At 50.5% G+C, this 18,418-nt stretch overlaps 1 protein-coding gene across 4 annotated transcripts in view; it reads right to left on the minus strand.

Moving 5' to 3' along the window:
- The window catches only part of PLEKHA7 (pleckstrin homology domain containing A7), a 164,363-nt gene extending 157,441 nt beyond the window's left edge, over positions 1–6,922 (minus strand). For all 4 annotated transcript variants that reach the window (XM_075838219.1, XM_075838217.1, XM_075838215.1 and 1 more), the window contains exons 1-2: positions 6,782–6,922; positions 6,611–6,687 (exon numbers count right to left, since the gene is read on the minus strand). In XM_075838219.1, coding sequence (XP_075694334.1) covers positions 6,611–6,687; positions 6,782–6,867 — 163 coding nt within the window. In that variant the 5' untranslated portion in view covers positions 6,868–6,922. The remainder of the gene's footprint in view (positions 1–6,610; positions 6,688–6,781) is intronic.
- Positions 6,923–18,418: the final 11,496 nt, after the last annotated feature.

Below are 18,418 nucleotides of genomic sequence, written 5' to 3' on the forward strand. Positions count from 1 at the left end.
TAATACTCCACAGGTGGGGGGCGGTCCTGTACTGATACTACTAATACTCGGCAGGTGGGGGGGGACCTGTACTGATACTACTAATACTCGGCAGGTGGGGGGGGGTCCTTGTACTGATACTACTAATACTCCACAGGTGGGGGCGGTCCTGTACTAATACTCCACAGGAGGGGGCGGTCCTGTACTGATACTACTAATACTCCACAGGTGGGGGCGGTCCTGTACTAATACTCCACAGGTGGGGGCGGTCCTGTACTAATACTCCACAGGTGGGGGCGGTCCTGTACTAATACTCCACAGGTGGGGGCGGTCCTGTACCGATACTACTAATACTCCACAGGTGGGGGGGCGGTCCTGTACTGATACTAATACTCCACAGGTGGGGGGGCGGTCCTGTACTGATACTACTAATACTCCACAGGTGGGGGCGGTCCTGTACTAATACTCCACAGGTGGGGGAGGTCCTGTACTGATACTACTAATACTCGGCAGGTGGGGGGGGGTCCTTGTACTGATACTACTAATACTCCACAGGTGGGGGCGGTCCTGTATTAATACTCCACAGGAGGGGGCGGTCCTGTACTGATACTATTAATACTCCACAGGTGGGGGCGGTCCTATACTGATACTACTAATACTCCACAGGTGGGGGCGGTCCTGTACTAATACTCCACAGGAGGGGGCGGTCCTGTACTGATACTACTAATACTCCACAGGTGGGGGCGGTCCTATACTTATACTACTAATACTCCACAGGTGGGGGCGGTCCTGTACTGATACTACTAATACTCCACATGTGGGGGGCGGTCCTGTACTGATACTACTAATACTCGGCAGGTGGGGGGGTCCTGTACTGATACTACTAATACTCGGCAGGTGGGGGGGGTATTGTACTGATACTACTAATACTCCACAGGTGGGGGCGGTCCTGTACCGATACTACTAATACTCCACAAGTGGGGGCGGTCCTGTACTGATGCTACTAATACTCCACAGTTGGGGGCGGTCCTGTACTGATACTACTAATACGCCACAGGTGGGGGGCGGTCCAGTACTGATACTACTAATACGCCACAGGTGGGGGGCGGTCATGTACTGATACTACTAATACTCCACAGGTGGGGGGCGGTCCTGTACTGATACTACTAATACTCCACAGGTGGGGGGCGGTCCTGTACTGATACTACAAATACTCCACAGGTGGGGGCGGTCCTGTACTGATACTACTAATACTCCACAGGTGGGGGCGGTCCTGTACTAATACTCCACAGGTGGGGGCGGTCCTGTACCGATACTACTAATACTCCACAGGTGGGGGCGGTCCTGTACCGATACTACTAATACTCCACAGGTGGGGGCGGTCCTGTACTGATACTACTAATACTCCACAGGTGGGGGCGGTCCTGTACTGATACTCCACAGGTGGGGGCGGTCCTGTACTAATACTCCACAGGTGGGGGCGGTCCAGTACTGATACTCCACAGGTGGGGGCGGTCCTGTACTAATACTCCACAGGTGGGGGGCTGTCCTGTACTGATACTACTAATACTCCACAGGTGGGGGCAGTCCTGTACTAATACTCCACAGGTGGGGGCGGTCCAGTACTGATACTACTAATACGCCACAGGTGGTGGCGGTCCTGTACTGATACTACGAATACTCCACAGGTGGGGGCGGTCCTATACTTATACTACTAATACTCCACAGGTGAGGGCGGTCCTGTACTGATACTACTAATACTCCACAGGTGAGGGCGGTCCTGTACTAATACTCCACAGGTGGGGCCGGTCCTGTACTAATACTCCACAGGTGGGGGCGGTCCTGTACTGATACTACTAATACTCCACAGGTGGGGGGCGGTCCTGTACTGATACTACTAATACTCGGCAGGTGGGGGGGTCCTGTACTGATACTACTAATACTCGGCAGGTGGGGGGGGTATTGTACTGATACTACTAATACTCCACAGGTGGGGGGCGGTCCTGTACTGATACTACTAATACTCGGCAGGTGGGGGGGTCCTGTACTGATACTACTAATACTCGGCAGGTGGGGGGGGGTATTGTACTGATACTACTAATACGCCACAGGTGGGGGCGGTCCTGTACTGATACTACTAATACTCCACATGTGGGGGGCGGTCCTGTACTGATACTACTAATACTCGGCAGGTGGGGGGGTCCTGTACTGATACTACTAATACTCGGCAGGTGGGGGGGGTATTGTACTGATACTACTAATACTCCACAGGTGGGGGCGGTCCTGTACCGATACTACTAATACTCCACAAGTGGGGGCGGTCCTGTACTGATGCTACTAATACTCCACAGTTGGGGGCGGTCCTGTACTGATACTACTAATACGCCACAGGTGGGGGGCGGTCCAGTACTGATACTACTAATACGCCACAGGTGGGGGGCGGTCATGTACTGATACTACTAATACTCCACAGGTGGGGGGCGGTCCTGTACTGATACTACTAATACTCCACAGGTGGGGGGCGGTCCTGTACTGATACTACAAATACTCCACAGGTGGGGGCGGTCCTGTACTGATACTACTAATACTCCACAGGTGGGGGCGGTCCTGTACTAATACTCCACAGGTGGGGGCGGTCCTGTACCGATACTACTAATACTCCACAGGTGGGGGCGGTCCTGTACCGATACTACTAATACTCCACAGGTGGGGGCGGTCCTGTACTGATACTACTAATACTCCACAGGTGGGGGCGGTCCTGTACTGATACTCCACAGGTGGGGGCGGTCCTGTACTAATACTCCACAGGTGGGGGCGGTCCAGTACTGATACTCCACAGGTGGGGGCGGTCCTGTACCGATACTACTAATACTCCACAGGTGGGGGGGCGGTCCTGTACTGATACTAATACTCCACAGGTGGGGGGGCGGTCCTGTACTGATACTACTAATACTCCACAGGTGGGGGCGGTCCTGTACTAATACTCCACAGGTGGGGGAGGTCCTGTACTGATACTACTAATACTCGGCAGGTGGGGGGGGGTCCTTGTACTGATACTACTAATACTCCACAGGTGGGGGCGGTCCTGTATTAATACTCCACAGGAGGGGGCGGTCCTGTACTGATACTATTAATACTCCACAGGTGGGGGCGGTCCTATACTGATACTACTAATACTCCACAGGTGGGGGCGGTCCTGTACTAATACTCCACAGGAGGGGGCGGTCCTGTACTGATACTACTAATACTCCACAGGTGGGGGCGGTCCTATACTTATACTACTAATACTCCACAGGTGGGGGCGGTCCTGTACTGATACTACTAATACTCCACATGTGGGGGGCGGTCCTGTACTGATACTACTAATACTCGGCAGGTGGGGGGGTCCTGTACTGATACTACTAATACTCGGCAGGTGGGGGGGGTATTGTACTGATACTACTAATACTCCACAGGTGGGGGCGGTCCTGTACCGATACTACTAATACTCCACAAGTGGGGGCGGTCCTGTACTGATGCTACTAATACTCCACAGTTGGGGGCGGTCCTGTACTGATACTACTAATACGCCACAGGTGGGGGGCGGTCCAGTACTGATACTACTAATACGCCACAGGTGGGGGCGGTCCTGTACTGATACTACTAATACTCCACAGGTGGGGGCGGTCCTGTACTAATACTCCACAGGTGGGGGCGGTCCTGTACCGATACTACTAATACTCCACAGGTGGGGGCGGTCCTGTACCGATACTACTAATACTCCACAGGTGGGGGCGGTCCTGTACTGATACTACTAATACTCCACAGGTGGGGGCGGTCCTGTACTGATACTCCACAGGTGGGGGCGGTCCTGTACTAATACTCCACAGGTGGGGGCGGTCCAGTACTGATACTCCACAGGTGGGGGCGGTCCTGTACTAATACTCCACAGGTGGGGGGCTGTCCTGTACTGATACTACTAATACTCCACAGGTGGGGGCAGTCCTGTACTAATACTCCACAGGTGGGGGCGGTCCAGTACTGATACTACTAATACGCCACAGGTGGTGGCGGTCCTGTACTGATACTACGAATACTCCACAGGTGGGGGCGGTCCTATACTTATACTACTAATACTCCACAGGTGAGGGCGGTCCTGTACTGATACTACTAATACTCCACAGGTGAGGGCGGTCCTGTACTAATACTCCACAGGTGGGGCCGGTCCTGTACTAATACTCCACAGGTGGGGGCGGTCCTGTACTGATACTACTAATACTCCACAGGTGGGGGGCGGTCCTGTACTGATACTACTAATACTCGGCAGGTGGGGGGGTCCTGTACTGATACTACTAATACTCGGCAGGTGGGGGGGGTATTGTACTGATACTACTAATACTCCACAGGTGGGGGGCGGTCCTGTACTGATACTACTAATACTCGGCAGGTGGGGGGGTCCTGTACTGATACTACTAATACTCGGCAGGTGGGGGGGGTATTGTACTGATACTACTAATACGCCACAGGTGGGGGCGGTCCTGTACTGATACTACTAATACTCCACATGTGGGGGGCGGTCCTGTACTGATACTACTAATACTCGGCAGGTGGGGGGGTCCTGTACTGATACTACTAATACTCGGCAGGTGGGGGGGGTATTGTACTGATACTACTAATACTCCACAGGTGGGGGCGGTCCTGTACCGATACTACTAATACTCCACAAGTGGGGGCGGTCCTGTACTGATGCTACTAATACTCCACAGTTGGGGGCGGTCCTGTACTGATACTACTAATACGCCACAGGTGGGGGGCGGTCCAGTACTGATACTACTAATACGCCACAGGTGGGGGGCGGTCATGTACTGATACTACTAATACTCCACAGGTGGGGGGCGGTCCTGTACTGATACTACTAATACTCCACAGGTGGGGGGCGGTCCTGTACTGATACTACAAATACTCCACAGGTGGGGGCGGTCCTGTACTGATACTACTAATACTCCACAGGTGGGGGCGGTCCTGTACTAATACTCCACAGGTGGGGGCGGTCCTGTACCGATACTACTAATACTCCACAGGTGGGGGCGGTCCTGTACCGATACTACTAATACTCCACAGGTGGGGGCGGTCCTGTACTGATACTACTAATACTCCACAGGTGGGGGCGGTCCTGTACTGATACTCCACAGGTGGGGGCGGTCCTGTACTAATACTCCACAGGTGGGGGCGGTCCAGTACTGATACTCCACAGGTGGGGGCGGTCCTGTACTAATACTCCACAGGTGGGGGGCTGTCCTGTACTGATACTACTAATACTCCACAGGTGGGGGCAGTCCTGTACTAATACTCCACAGGTGGGGGCGGTCCAGTACTGATACTACTAATACGCCACAGGTGGTGGCGGTCCTGTACTGATACTACGAATACTCCACAGGTGGGGGCGGTCCTATACTTATACTACTAATACTCCACAGGTGAGGGCGGTCCTGTACTGATACTACTAATACTCCACAGGTGAGGGCGGTCCTGTACTAATACTCCACAGGTGGGGCCGGTCCTGTACTAATACTCCACAGGTGGGGGCGGTCCTGTACTAATACTCCACAGGTGGGGGCGGTCCTGTACTAATACTCCACAGGTGGGGGCGGTCCTGTACTAATACTCCACAGGTGGGGGGCGGTCCTGTACTGATACTACTAATACTCGGCAGGTGGGGGGGGTCCTGTACTGATACTACTAATACTCGGCAGGTGGGGGGGGACCTGTACTGATACTACTAATACTCGGCAGGTGGGGGGGGGGTCCTTGTACTGATACTACTAATACTCCACAGGTGGGGGGGTCCTGTACTAATACTCCACAGGTGGGGGGGTCCTGTACTGATACTACTAATACTCCACAGGTGGGGGGGTCCTGTACTGATACTACTAATACTCCACAGGTGGGGGCGGTCCTGTACTAATACTCCACAGGTGGGGGCGGTCCTGTACCGATACTACTAATACTCCACAGGAGGGGGCGGTCCTGTACTGATACTACTAATACTCCACAGGTGGGGGCGGTCCTGTACTAATACTCCACAGGTGGGGGCGGTCCAGTACTAATACTCCACAGGTGGGGGCGGTCCTGTACTGATACTACTAATACTCCACAGGTGGGGGCGGTCCTGTACTAATACTCCACAGGTGGGGGCGGTCCAGTACCGATACTCCACAGGTGGGGGCGGTCCAGTACTGATACTCCACAGGAGGGGGCAGTCCTGTACTAATACTCCACAGGTGGGGGCGGTCCTGTACTGATACTACTAATACTCCACAGGTGGGGGCGGTCCTGTACTAATACTCCACAGGTGGGGGCGGTCCAGTACTAATACTCCACAGGTGGGGGCGGTCCTGTACTGATACTACTAATACTCCACAGGTGGGGGCGGTCCTGTACTAATACTCCACAGGTGGGGGCGGTCCAGTACCGATACTCCACAGGTGGGGGCGGTCCAGTACTGATACTCCACAGGAGGGGGCAGTCCTGTACTAATACTCCACAGGTGGGGGCGGTAGTCTTGACAGCAGCAGAGTTCTTATAATAATACTTGTTACAAGTTGGGGGGGGGGTAGTACTGATACTCGGGTGTAGCGGGCGCTGTCGGTACCTGAGCGGATCATGTGTCCGGAGTTGACGGGCTCCCCGGTGCGGGGGTGCAGCCAGGTGGTGTTTTGGCCCCGGTCACTGCAGGGAGACAGAGGGAGAGACTTGTTATTATCCGGAGCTCCGAGTCCCGGACCCGCATTCCCCTCCCCCCCCCCATGTCCTCCCGCCTTACTCGATAAAAAACACCCGGCCATCCGCGCACACCCCGTACGACCAGTCCTCGGGTAAACTCTCCTGCCCGCCGTCCTCAGCCGCCATCTTCACCCCCCGCCCGGGTCCCGGAGGAGGGGGCGCGTCCCCGGAACAACGCGCGTCGCCGAGACCAGAGGTAACAATGTAACAAAGTGCAAGAGCCCGCACCACGTGACTGTCCCTCAGCAGCGGCCGCCACCACCTGTCATCGGAGGACGGGGGAGGACGTACCTGTGCCTGAACTACAACCCTCATCATCAGCCCGGGAACCTGAGTGACCACGGTGCGAAATCTAGACTGCGGGCTGTATGTCAGAGGCTTAGATACACAGCCTGGCAGACAGTATCACACATGGGAGGCTTAGATACACAGCTCGGCAGATGGTATCACACATGATAGGCTTAGATACACAGCTCAGCAGACAGTATCACACATGATAGGATTAGATACACTGCTAAGTAGACAGTATCACACATGATAGGATTAGATACAGCGGCTCAGCAGACAGTATCACACGATAGGATTAGATACACAGCTCGGCAGACAGTATCACACATGATAGGATTAGATACATTGGCTCAGCAGACCGTATCACACATGATAGGATTAGATACATTGGCTCAGCAGACAGTATCACACATGATAGGATTAGATACAGTGGCTCAGCAGACAGTATCACACATGATAGGATTAGATACATTGGCTCAGCAGACAGTATCACACATGATAGGATTAGATACACAGCTCAGAAGATAGTATCACACATGATAGGATTAGATACAGTGGCTCAGCAGGCAGTATCACACATGATATGATTAGATACACAGCTCAGCAGACAGTATCACACATGATAGGATTAGATACACAGCTCAGCAGACAGTATCACACATGATCGGATTAGATACAGCAGCTCAACAGACAGTATCACACATGATAGGATTAGATACACAGCTCATCAGACAGTATCACACATGATAGGATCAGATACAGCGGCTCAGCAGACAGTATCCCACGATAGGATTAGATACACAGCTCGGCAGACAGTATCACACATGATAGGATTAGATACACAGCTCAGCAGACAGTATCACACATGATAGGATTAGATACATGGCTCAGCAGACAGTATCACACATGATAGGATTAGATACACAGCTCATCAGACAGTATCACACATGATAGGATTAGATACAGCGGCTCAGCAGACAGTATCACACATGGTAGGATTAGATACATGGCTCAGCAGACAGTATCACATGATGGGATTAGATACACAGCTCAGTAGGCAGTATCACACATGATAGGATTAGATACACAGCTCAGCAGACAGTATCACACATGATAGGATTAGATACACAGCTCTGCAGATCACACATGATAGGATTAGATACACTGCTCAGTAGACAGTATCACACATGATAGGATTAGATACACAGCTCAGCAGACAGTATCACACATGATAGGATTAGATACACAGCTCAGCAGACAGTATCACACATGATGGGATTAGATACACAGCTCAGCATACAGTATCACACATGATAGGTTTAGATACATTGGCTCAGCAGACAGTATCACACATGATAGGATTAGATACACAGCTCAGCAGGCAGTATCACACATGATAGGATTAGATACAGTGTCTTAGCAGACATTATCACACATGATAGGATTAGATACACAGCTCAGCAGACAGTATCACACATGATAGGTTTAGATACATTGGCTCAGCAGACAGTATCACACATGATAGGATTAGATACACAGCTCAGCAGACAGTATCACGCATGATAGGATTAGATACACAGCTCAGCAGACAGTATCACACATGATGGGATTAGATACAGTGGCTTAGCAGACATTATCACACATGATAGGATTAGATACACAGCTCAGCAGACAGTATCACACATGATAGGTTTAGATACATTGGCTCAGCAGACAGTATCACACATGATAGGATTAGATACACAGCTCAGCAGACAGTATCACACATGATAGGATTAGATACACAGCTCAGCAGACAGTATCACACATGATAGGATTAGATACACAGCTCAGCAGGCAGTATCACACATGATAGGATTAGATACAGTGTCTTAGCAGACATTATCACACATGATAGGATTAGATACACAGCTCAGCAGACAGTATCACACATGATAGGTTTAGATACATTGGCTCAGCAGACAGTATCACACATGATAGGATTAGATACACAGCTCAGCAGACAGTATCACGCATGATAGGATTAGATACACAGCTCAGCAGACAGTATCACACATGATGGGATTAGATACAGTGGCTTAGCAGACATTATCACACATGATAGGATTAGATACACAGCTCAGCAGACAGTATCACACATGATAGGTTTAGATACATTGGCTCAGCAGACAGTATCACACATGATAGGATTAGATACACAGCTCAGCAGACAGTATCACACATGATAGGATTAGATACACAGCTCAGCAGACAGTATCACACATGATGGGATTAGATACAGTGGCTTAGCAGACATTATCACACATGATAGGATTAGATACACAGCTCAGCAGACAGTATCACACATGATAGGATTAGATACACAGCTCAGCAGGCAGTATCACACATGATAGCATTAGATACAGCGGATGTGCAGCACATTATTCCGGTTCCTGGGCTCCGTCCCGCCACGTTGATGTCTCCGCTGCGCTGTAGATGATTATTATGGGAGGAGCGGTGATTAATAACGCCGCCGTGCTCTTCCCTATTAGTGGAAGTGATGACCTCCGTATAAGAGTCGGCGCCGGGCAGATCGCTGCGAGGAGTTCCTGCGGATAATGGGGCCCCCGGGGTGCCGTCTGTGGAGGCGCAGCACATAAAATACATAAATAGTGATGGCAGAAGTCATTGTAGTTAAATGCCGAGACCGGAGATTACCAGGCAGATTAGTCAGCGACCGGAGCTCCCCATAAGGGCGCAGTCACACGCAGCAGAAGTTTCTGGGACTAAAAATCATTCATCTTAATGCAACTGGCGAAATCCCGGCACCGGCCGCAGAGACAGCCGCATGCACATGACTGTCAGTCAAAGATATTTTTTCAACAAAATGTGCCGCATGTCAATGCACCCTCAGGCCTTGTTCACACAGTGCAGATGAGCTGCAGATATTGGATGCATTTTTTAAGCCAAAACCAGAATGTGATCCAGGAGAGGAGACCTGTGAGACCTTCCGTTATATATTCCTTCTGTTAACGTTCTGTTCCTGGTTTTGGCAAATCTGCAGCAATTCTGCACTGTGTGAACAAGGCCTGAGGGCGGGGTAACAAACAGCGTAAACACTGCTGAATGTCCCACCGTTATATTCTGTGCTGAAATATTCAGACGCTGCAGATTGAGGTCAATTTTATTTTTCTACAGCGCGTGGATGAGCACCTCCATAACAGTGACAGCCACAGTGCCCCATAACAGTGACAGCCACCGCACCTCCATAACAGTGACAGCCACAGTGCCCCATAACAGTGACAGCCACCGCACCTCCATAACAGTGACAGCCACAGTGCCCCATAACAGTGACAGCAATCGTGCCTCCATAACAGTGACAGCCACAGCACCTCAATAACAGTGACAGCCACAGAACCTCCATAACAGTGACAGCCACAGTGCCCCATAACAGTGACGGCCACAGTGCCCCATAACAGTGACAGCCACCGCACCTTCATAACAGTGACAGCCACAGTGCCCCATAACAGTGACAGCCACCGCACCTCCATAACAGTGACAGCCAGTGCCCCATAACAGTGACAGCCACAATGCCCCATAACAGTGACAGCCACAGTGCCCCATAACAGTGCCAGCCACAATGCCCCATAATAGTGCCAGCCACCGCACCTCCATAACAGTGACAGCCACCGCACCTCCATAACATTGACAGCCACAGCACCTCCATAACAGTGACAGCCACAGCACCTCCATAACAGTGACAGCCACAGCACCTCCATAACAGTGACAGCCACAGCACCTCCATAACAGTGACAGCCACAGTGCCCCATAACAGTGACAGCCACCGCACCTCCATAACAGTGACAGCCACATTGCCCCATAACAGTGACAGCCACCGCACCTCCATAACAGTGACAGCCACCGCACCTCCATAACAGTGACAGCCACCGCACCTCCATAACAGTGACAGCCACCGCACCTCCATAACAGTGACAGCCACAGGAGGCTACGGGAGGTAGAAACGGGAGGTGAAACACTAATATTGACCACAGGCTGCACTACTGTCTACGGGAGGTAGAAACACTAATATTGACCACAGGCTGCACTACTGTCTATGGGAGGTAGAAACACTAATATTGACCACAGGCTGCACTACTGTCTATAAGAGGCAGAAACACTAATTTTGACCACAGGCTGCACTACTGTCTATGGGAGGGAGAAACACTAATAGTGACCACAGGCTACACTACTGTCTATGGGTGGCAGAAACACTAATAGTGACCACAGGCTGCACTACTGTCTATGGGAGGCAGAAACACTAATAGTGACCACAGGCTGCACTACTGTCTATGGGAGGCAGAAACACTAATAGTGACCACAGGCTGCACTACTGTCTATGGGAGGCAGAAACACTAATATTGACCACAGGCTGCACTACTGTCTATAAGAGGCAGAAACACTAATATTGACCACAGGCTGCACTACTGTATATGGGAGACAGAAACACTAAGGCTATGTTCACACGGAGTATTTTGGGGGAGGAATATCTGCCTCAAAGCTCCAAACGGAATTTTGAGGCAGATATTCCTCCCCCAAAATACTCCGTGTGAATAGCAATGATCGCGCCGTTTTTCGCCCGCGGCCATTGAGCGCCGCGGGCAGAAAACACGCTTTCTCCTGCCTCCCATTGAAGTCAATGGGAGGTCGGAGGCGGAAGCGCCCGAAGATAGGGCATGTCGCTTCTTTTTCCCGCGAGGCAGTTTTACTGCTCGCGGGAAAAAGACGCCGACGCCTCCCATTGAAATCAATGGGAGGCGTTCTCGGGCCGTTTCTGCCGAGTTTTGCGACGCGGTTTCCGCGTCAAAAAACTCGGCAAAAGACCCCGTGTGAACATAGCCTAATAGTGACCACAGTCTGCACTACTGTCTATGGGAGGCAGAAACACTAATAGTGACCATAGGCTGCACTACTGTCTATGGGAGGCAGAAACACTAATCGTGACCACAGGCTGCACTACTGTCTATGGGAGGCAGAAACACTAATAGTGACCACAGGCTGCACTACTGTCTATGGGAGGCAGAAACACTAATATTGACCACAGGCTGGACTACTGTCTATGGGAGGTAGAAACACTAATAGTGACCACAGGCTGCACTACTGTCTATGGGAGGCAGAAACACTAATAGTGACCACAGGCTGCACTACTGTCTATGGGAGGCAGAAACACTAATAGTGACCACAGGCTGGACTACTGTCTATGGGAGGTAGAAACACTAATAGTGACCACAGGCTGCACTACTGTCTATGGGAGGTAGAAACACTAATAGTGACCACAGGCTGCACTACTGTCTATGGGAGGTAGAAACACTAATAGTGACCACAGGCTGCACTACTGTCTATGGGAGGTAGAACCACTAATAGTGACCACAGGCTGCACTACTGTCTATGGGAGGCAGAAACACTAATAGTGACCACAGGCTGCACTACTGTCTATGGGAGGTCGAAACACTAATGTGACCACAGGCTGCACTACTGTCTATGGGAGGTAGAACCACTAATAGTGACCACAGGCTGCACTACTGTCTATGGGAGGTAGAACCACTAATAGTGACCACAGGCTGCACTACTGTCTATGGGAGGCAGAAACACTAATAGTGACCACAGGCTGCACTACTGTCTATGGGAGGGAGAAACACTAATAGTGACCACAGGCTGGACTACTGTCTATGGGAGGGAGAAACACTAATAGTGACCACAGGCTGCACTACTGTCTATGGGAGGCAGTAACACTAATATTGACCACAGGCTGCACTACTGTCTATGGGAGGCAGAAACACTAATAGTGACCACAGGCTGGACTACTGTCTATGGGAGGTAGAAACACTAATAGTGACCACAGGCTGCACTACTGTCTATGGGAGGTAGAAACACTAATAGTGACCACAGGCTGCACTACTGTCTATGGGAGGTAGAAACACTAATAGTGACCACAGGCTGCACTACTGTCTATGGGAGGTCGAAACACTAATAGTGACCACAGGCTGCACTACTGTCTATGGGAGACAGAAATACTAATAGTGACCACAGGCTGCACTACTGTCTATGGGAGGTAGAACCACTAATAGTGACCACAGGCTGCACTACTGTCTATGGGAGGCAGAAACACTAATAGTGACCACAGGCTGCACTACTGTCTATGGGAGGCAGAAACACTAATAGTGACCACAGGCTACACTACTGTCTATGGGTGGCAGAAACACTAATAGTGACCACAGGCTGCACTACTGTCTATGGGAGGCAGAAACACTAATAGTGACCACAGGCTGCACTACTGTCTATGGGAGGCAGAAACACTAATAGTGACCACAGGCTGCACTACTGTCTATGGGAGGCAGAAACACTAATATTGACCACAGGCTGCACTACTGTCTATAAGAGGCAGAAACACTAATATTGACCACAGGCTGCACTACTGTATATGGGAGACAGAAACACTAAGGCTATGTTCACACGGAGTATTTTGGGGGAGGAATATCTGCCTCAAAGCTCCAAACGGAATTTTGAGGCAGATATTCCTCCCCCAAAATACTCCGTGTGAATAGCAATGATCGCGCCGTTTTTCGCCCGCGGCCATTGAGCGCCGCGGGCAGAAAACACGCTTTCTCCTGCCTCCCATTGAAGTCAATGGGAGGTCGGAGGCGGAAGCGCCCGAAGATAGGGCATGTCGCTTCTTTTTCCCGCGAGGCAGTTTTACTGCTCGCGGGAAAAAGACGCCGACGCCTCCCATTGAAATCAATGGGAGGCGTTCTCGGGCCGTTTCTGCCGAGTTTTGCGACGCGGTTTCCGCGTCAAAAAACTCGGCAAAAGACCCCGTGTGAACATAGCCTAATAGTGACCACAGTCTGCACTACTGTCTATGGGAGGCAGAAACACTAATAGTGACCATAGGCTGCACTACTGTCTATGGGAGGCAGAAACACTAATCGTGACCACAGGCTGCACTACTGTCTATGGGAGGCAGAAACACTAATAGTGACCACAGGCTGCACTACTGTCTATGGGAGGCAGAAACACTAATATTGACCACAGGCTGGACTACTGTCTATGGGAGGTAGAAACACTAATAGTGACCACAGGCTGCACTACTGTCTATGGGAGGCAGAAACACTAATAGTGACCACAGGCTGCACTACTGTCTATGGGAGGCAGAAACACTAATAGTGACCACAGGCTGGACTACTGTCTATGGGAGGTAGAAACACTAATAGTGACCACAGGCTGCACTACTGTCTATGGGAGGTAGAAACACTAATAGTGACCACAGGCTGCACTACTGTCTATGGGAGGTAGAAACACTAATAGTGACCACAGGCTGCACTACTGTCTATGGGAGGTAGAACCACTAATAGTGACCACAGGCTGCACTACTGTCTATGGGAGGCAGAAACACTAATAGTGACCACAGGCTGCACTACTGTCTATGGGAGGTCGAAACACTAATGTGACCACAGGCTGCACTACTGTCTATGGGAGGTAGAACCACTAATAGTGACCACAGGCTGCACTACTGTCTATGGGAGGTAGAACCACTAATAGTGACCACAGGCTGCACTACTGTCTATGGGAGGCAGAAACACTAATAGTGACCACAGGCTGCACTACTGTCTATGGGAGGGAGAAACACTAATAGTGACCACAGGCTGGACTACTGTCTATGGGAGGGAGAAACACTAATAGTGACCACAGGCTGCACTACTGTCTATGGGAGGCAGTAACACTAATATTGACCACAGGCTGCACTACTGTCTATGGGAGGCAGAAACACTAATAGTGACCACAGGCTGGACTACTGTCTATGGGAGGTAGAAACACTAATAGTGACCACAGGCTGCACTACTGTCTATGGGAGGTAGAAACACTAATAGTGACCACAGGCTGCACTACTGTCTATGGGAGGTAGAAACACTAATAGTGACCACAGGCTGCACTACTGTCTATGGGAGGTCGAAACACTAATAGTGACCACAGGCTGCACTACTGTCTATGGGAGACAGAAATACTAATAGTGACCACAGGCTGCACTACTGTCTATGGGAGGTAGAACCACTAATAGTGACCACAGGCTGCACTACTGTCTATGGGAGGCAGAAACACTAATAGTGACCACAGGCTGCACTACTGTCTATGGGAGGCAGAAACACTAATAGTGACCACAGGCTGCACTACTGTCTATGGGAGGCAGAAACACTAATAGTGACCACAGGCTGCACTACTGTCTATGGGAGGCAGAAACACTAATAGTGACCACAGGCTGCACTACTGTCTATGGGAGGCAGAAATACTAATAGTGACCACAGGCTGCACTACTGTCTATGGGAGGCAGAAACAGTAATAGTGACCACAGGCTGCACTACTGTCTATGGGAGGCAGAAACACTAATAGTGACCACAGGCTGCACTACTGTCTATGGGAGGCAGAAACACTAATAGTGACCACAGGCTGCACTACTGTATATGGGAGGTAGAAACACTAATAGTGACCACAGGCTGCACTACTGTCTATGGGAGGCAGAAACACTAATAGTGACCACAGGCTGCACTGCTGTCTATGGGAGGCAGAAACACTAATAGTGACCACAGGCTGCACTACTGTCTATGGGAGGCAGAAATACTAATAGTGACCACAGGCTGCACTACTGTCTATGGGAGGCAGAAACAGTAATAGTGACCACAGGCTGCACTACTGTCTATGGGAGGCAGAAATACTAATAGTGACCACAGGCTGCACTGCTGTCTATGGGAGGCAGAAACACTAATAGTGACCACAGGCTGCACTACTGTCTATGGGAGGTAGAAACACTAATAGTGACCACAGGCTGCACTACTGTCTATGGGGGGTAGAAACACTAATAGTGACCACAGGCTGCACTACTGTCTATGGGAGGTAGAAACACTAATAGTTACCACAGTCTGCACTACTGTCTATGGGAGGCAGAAACACTAATAGTGACCATAGGCTGCACTACTGTCTATGGGAGGCAGAAACACTAATCGTGACCACAGGCTGCACTACTGTCTATGGGAGGCAGAAACACTAATAGTGACCACAGGCTACACTACTGTCTATGTGAGGTAGAAACACTAATAGTGACCACAGGCTGCACTACTGTCTATGGGAGGTAGAAATACTAATAGTGACCACAGGCTGCACTACTGTCTATGGGAGGCAGAAACACTAATAGTGACCACAGGCTGCACTACTATCTATGGGAGGCAGAAACACTAATAGTGACCACAGGCTGCACTACTGTCTATGGGAGGTATAAACACTAATAGTGACCACAGGCTGCACTACTGTCTATGGGAGGTAGAAAAACTAATAGTGACCACAGGCTGCACTACTGTCTATGGGAGGCAGAAACACTAATAGTAACCACAGGTTGCACTACTGTCTATGGGAGGTTGAAACACTAATAGTTACCACAGACTGCACTACTGTCTATGGGAGGCAGAAACACTAATAGTGACCACAGGCTGCACTACTGTCTATGGGAGGCAGTAACACTAATAGTGACCACAGGCTGCACTACTGTCTATGGGAGGGAGAACCACTAATAGTGACCACAGGCTGCACTACTGTCTATGGGAGGCAGAAACACTAATAGTGACCACAGGCTACACTGCTGTCTATGAGAGGCAGAAACACTAATAGTGACCACAGGCTACACTGCTGTCTATGGGAGGCAGAAACACTAATAGTGACCACAGGCTACACTACTGTCTATGTGAGGTAGAAACACTAATATTGACCACAGGCTGCACTACTGTATATAAGAGGCAGAAACACTAATTTTGACCACAGGCTGCACTACTGTCTATGGGAGGCAGTAACACTAATATTGACCACAGGCTGCACTACTGTCTATGAGAGGGAGAAACACTAATAGTGACCACAGGCTGGACTACTGTCTATGGGAGCCAGAAACACTAATAGTGACCACAGGCTGCACTACTGTCTATGGGAGGCAGTAACACTAATATTGACCACAGGCTGGACTACTGTCTATGGGAGGCAGAAACACTAATAGTGACCACAGGCTGCACTACTGTCTATGGGAGGCAGTAACACTAATAGTGACCACAGGCTGCACTACTGTCTATGGGAGGTAGAAACACTAATAGTGACCACAGGCTGCACTACTGTCTATGGGAGGTGGAAACACTAATAGTGACCACAGGCTGCACTACTGTCTATGGGAGGTAGAACCACTAATAGTGACCACAGGCTGCACTACTGTCTATGGGAGGCAGAAACACTAATAGTGACCACAGGCTGCACTACTGTCTATGGGAGGCAGAAACACTAATAGTGACCACAGGCTGCACTAATGTCTATGGGAGGCAGAAACACTAATAGTGACCACAGGCTGCACTACTGTCTATAGGAGGTAGAAACACTAATAGTGACCACAGGCTGCACTACTGTCTATGGGAGGCAGAAACACTAATAGTGACCACAGGCTGCGCTACTGTCTATGGGAGGTAGAAACACTAATAGTGACCACAGGCTGCACTGCTGTCTATGGGAGAAAGAAACACTAATAGTGACCACAGGCTGCACTGCTGTCTATGGGAGGCAGAAACACTAATAGTGACCACAAGCTGCACTACTGTCTATGAGAGGGAGAAACACTAATAGTGACAACAGGCAGCACTACCACAGGCTGCACTACTGTCAATGGGAGGCAGAAATACTAATAGTGACTACAGGCTGCACTACTGTCTATGGAAGGCAGAAACACTAATAGTGACCACAGGCTGCACTACTGTCTATGGGAGGCAGAAACACTAATAGTGACCACAGGCTGCACTACTGTCTATGGGAGGTAGAAACACTAATAGTGACCACAGGCTGCACTACTGTCTATGGGAGGTAGAAACACTAATAGTGACCACAGGCTGCACTACTGTCTATGGGAGGTAGAAACACTAATAGTGACCACAGGCTGCACTACTGTCTATGGGAGGTAGAACCACTAATAGTGACCACAGGCTGCACTACTGTCTATGGGAGGCAGAAACACTAATAGTGACCACAGGCTGCACTACTGTCTATGGGAGGTCGAAACACTAATGTGACCACAGGCTGCACTACTGTCTATGGGAGGTAGAACCACTAATAGTGACCACAGGCTGCACTACTGTCTATGGGAGGTAGAACCACTAATAGTGACCACAGGCTGCACTACTGTCTATGGGAGGCAGAAACACTAATAGTGACCACAGGCTGCACTACTGTCTATGGGAGGGAGAAACACTAATAGTGACCACAGGCTGGACTACTGTCTATGGGAGGGAGAAACACTAATAGTGACCACAGGCTGCACTACTGTCTATGGGAGGCAGTAACA

The sequence above is a fragment of the Rhinoderma darwinii genome, chromosome 9 (assembly GCF_050947455.1).
Source record: "Rhinoderma darwinii isolate aRhiDar2 chromosome 9, aRhiDar2.hap1, whole genome shotgun sequence".
Taxonomy (NCBI): Eukaryota; Metazoa; Chordata; class Amphibia; order Anura; family Rhinodermatidae; genus Rhinoderma; species Rhinoderma darwinii.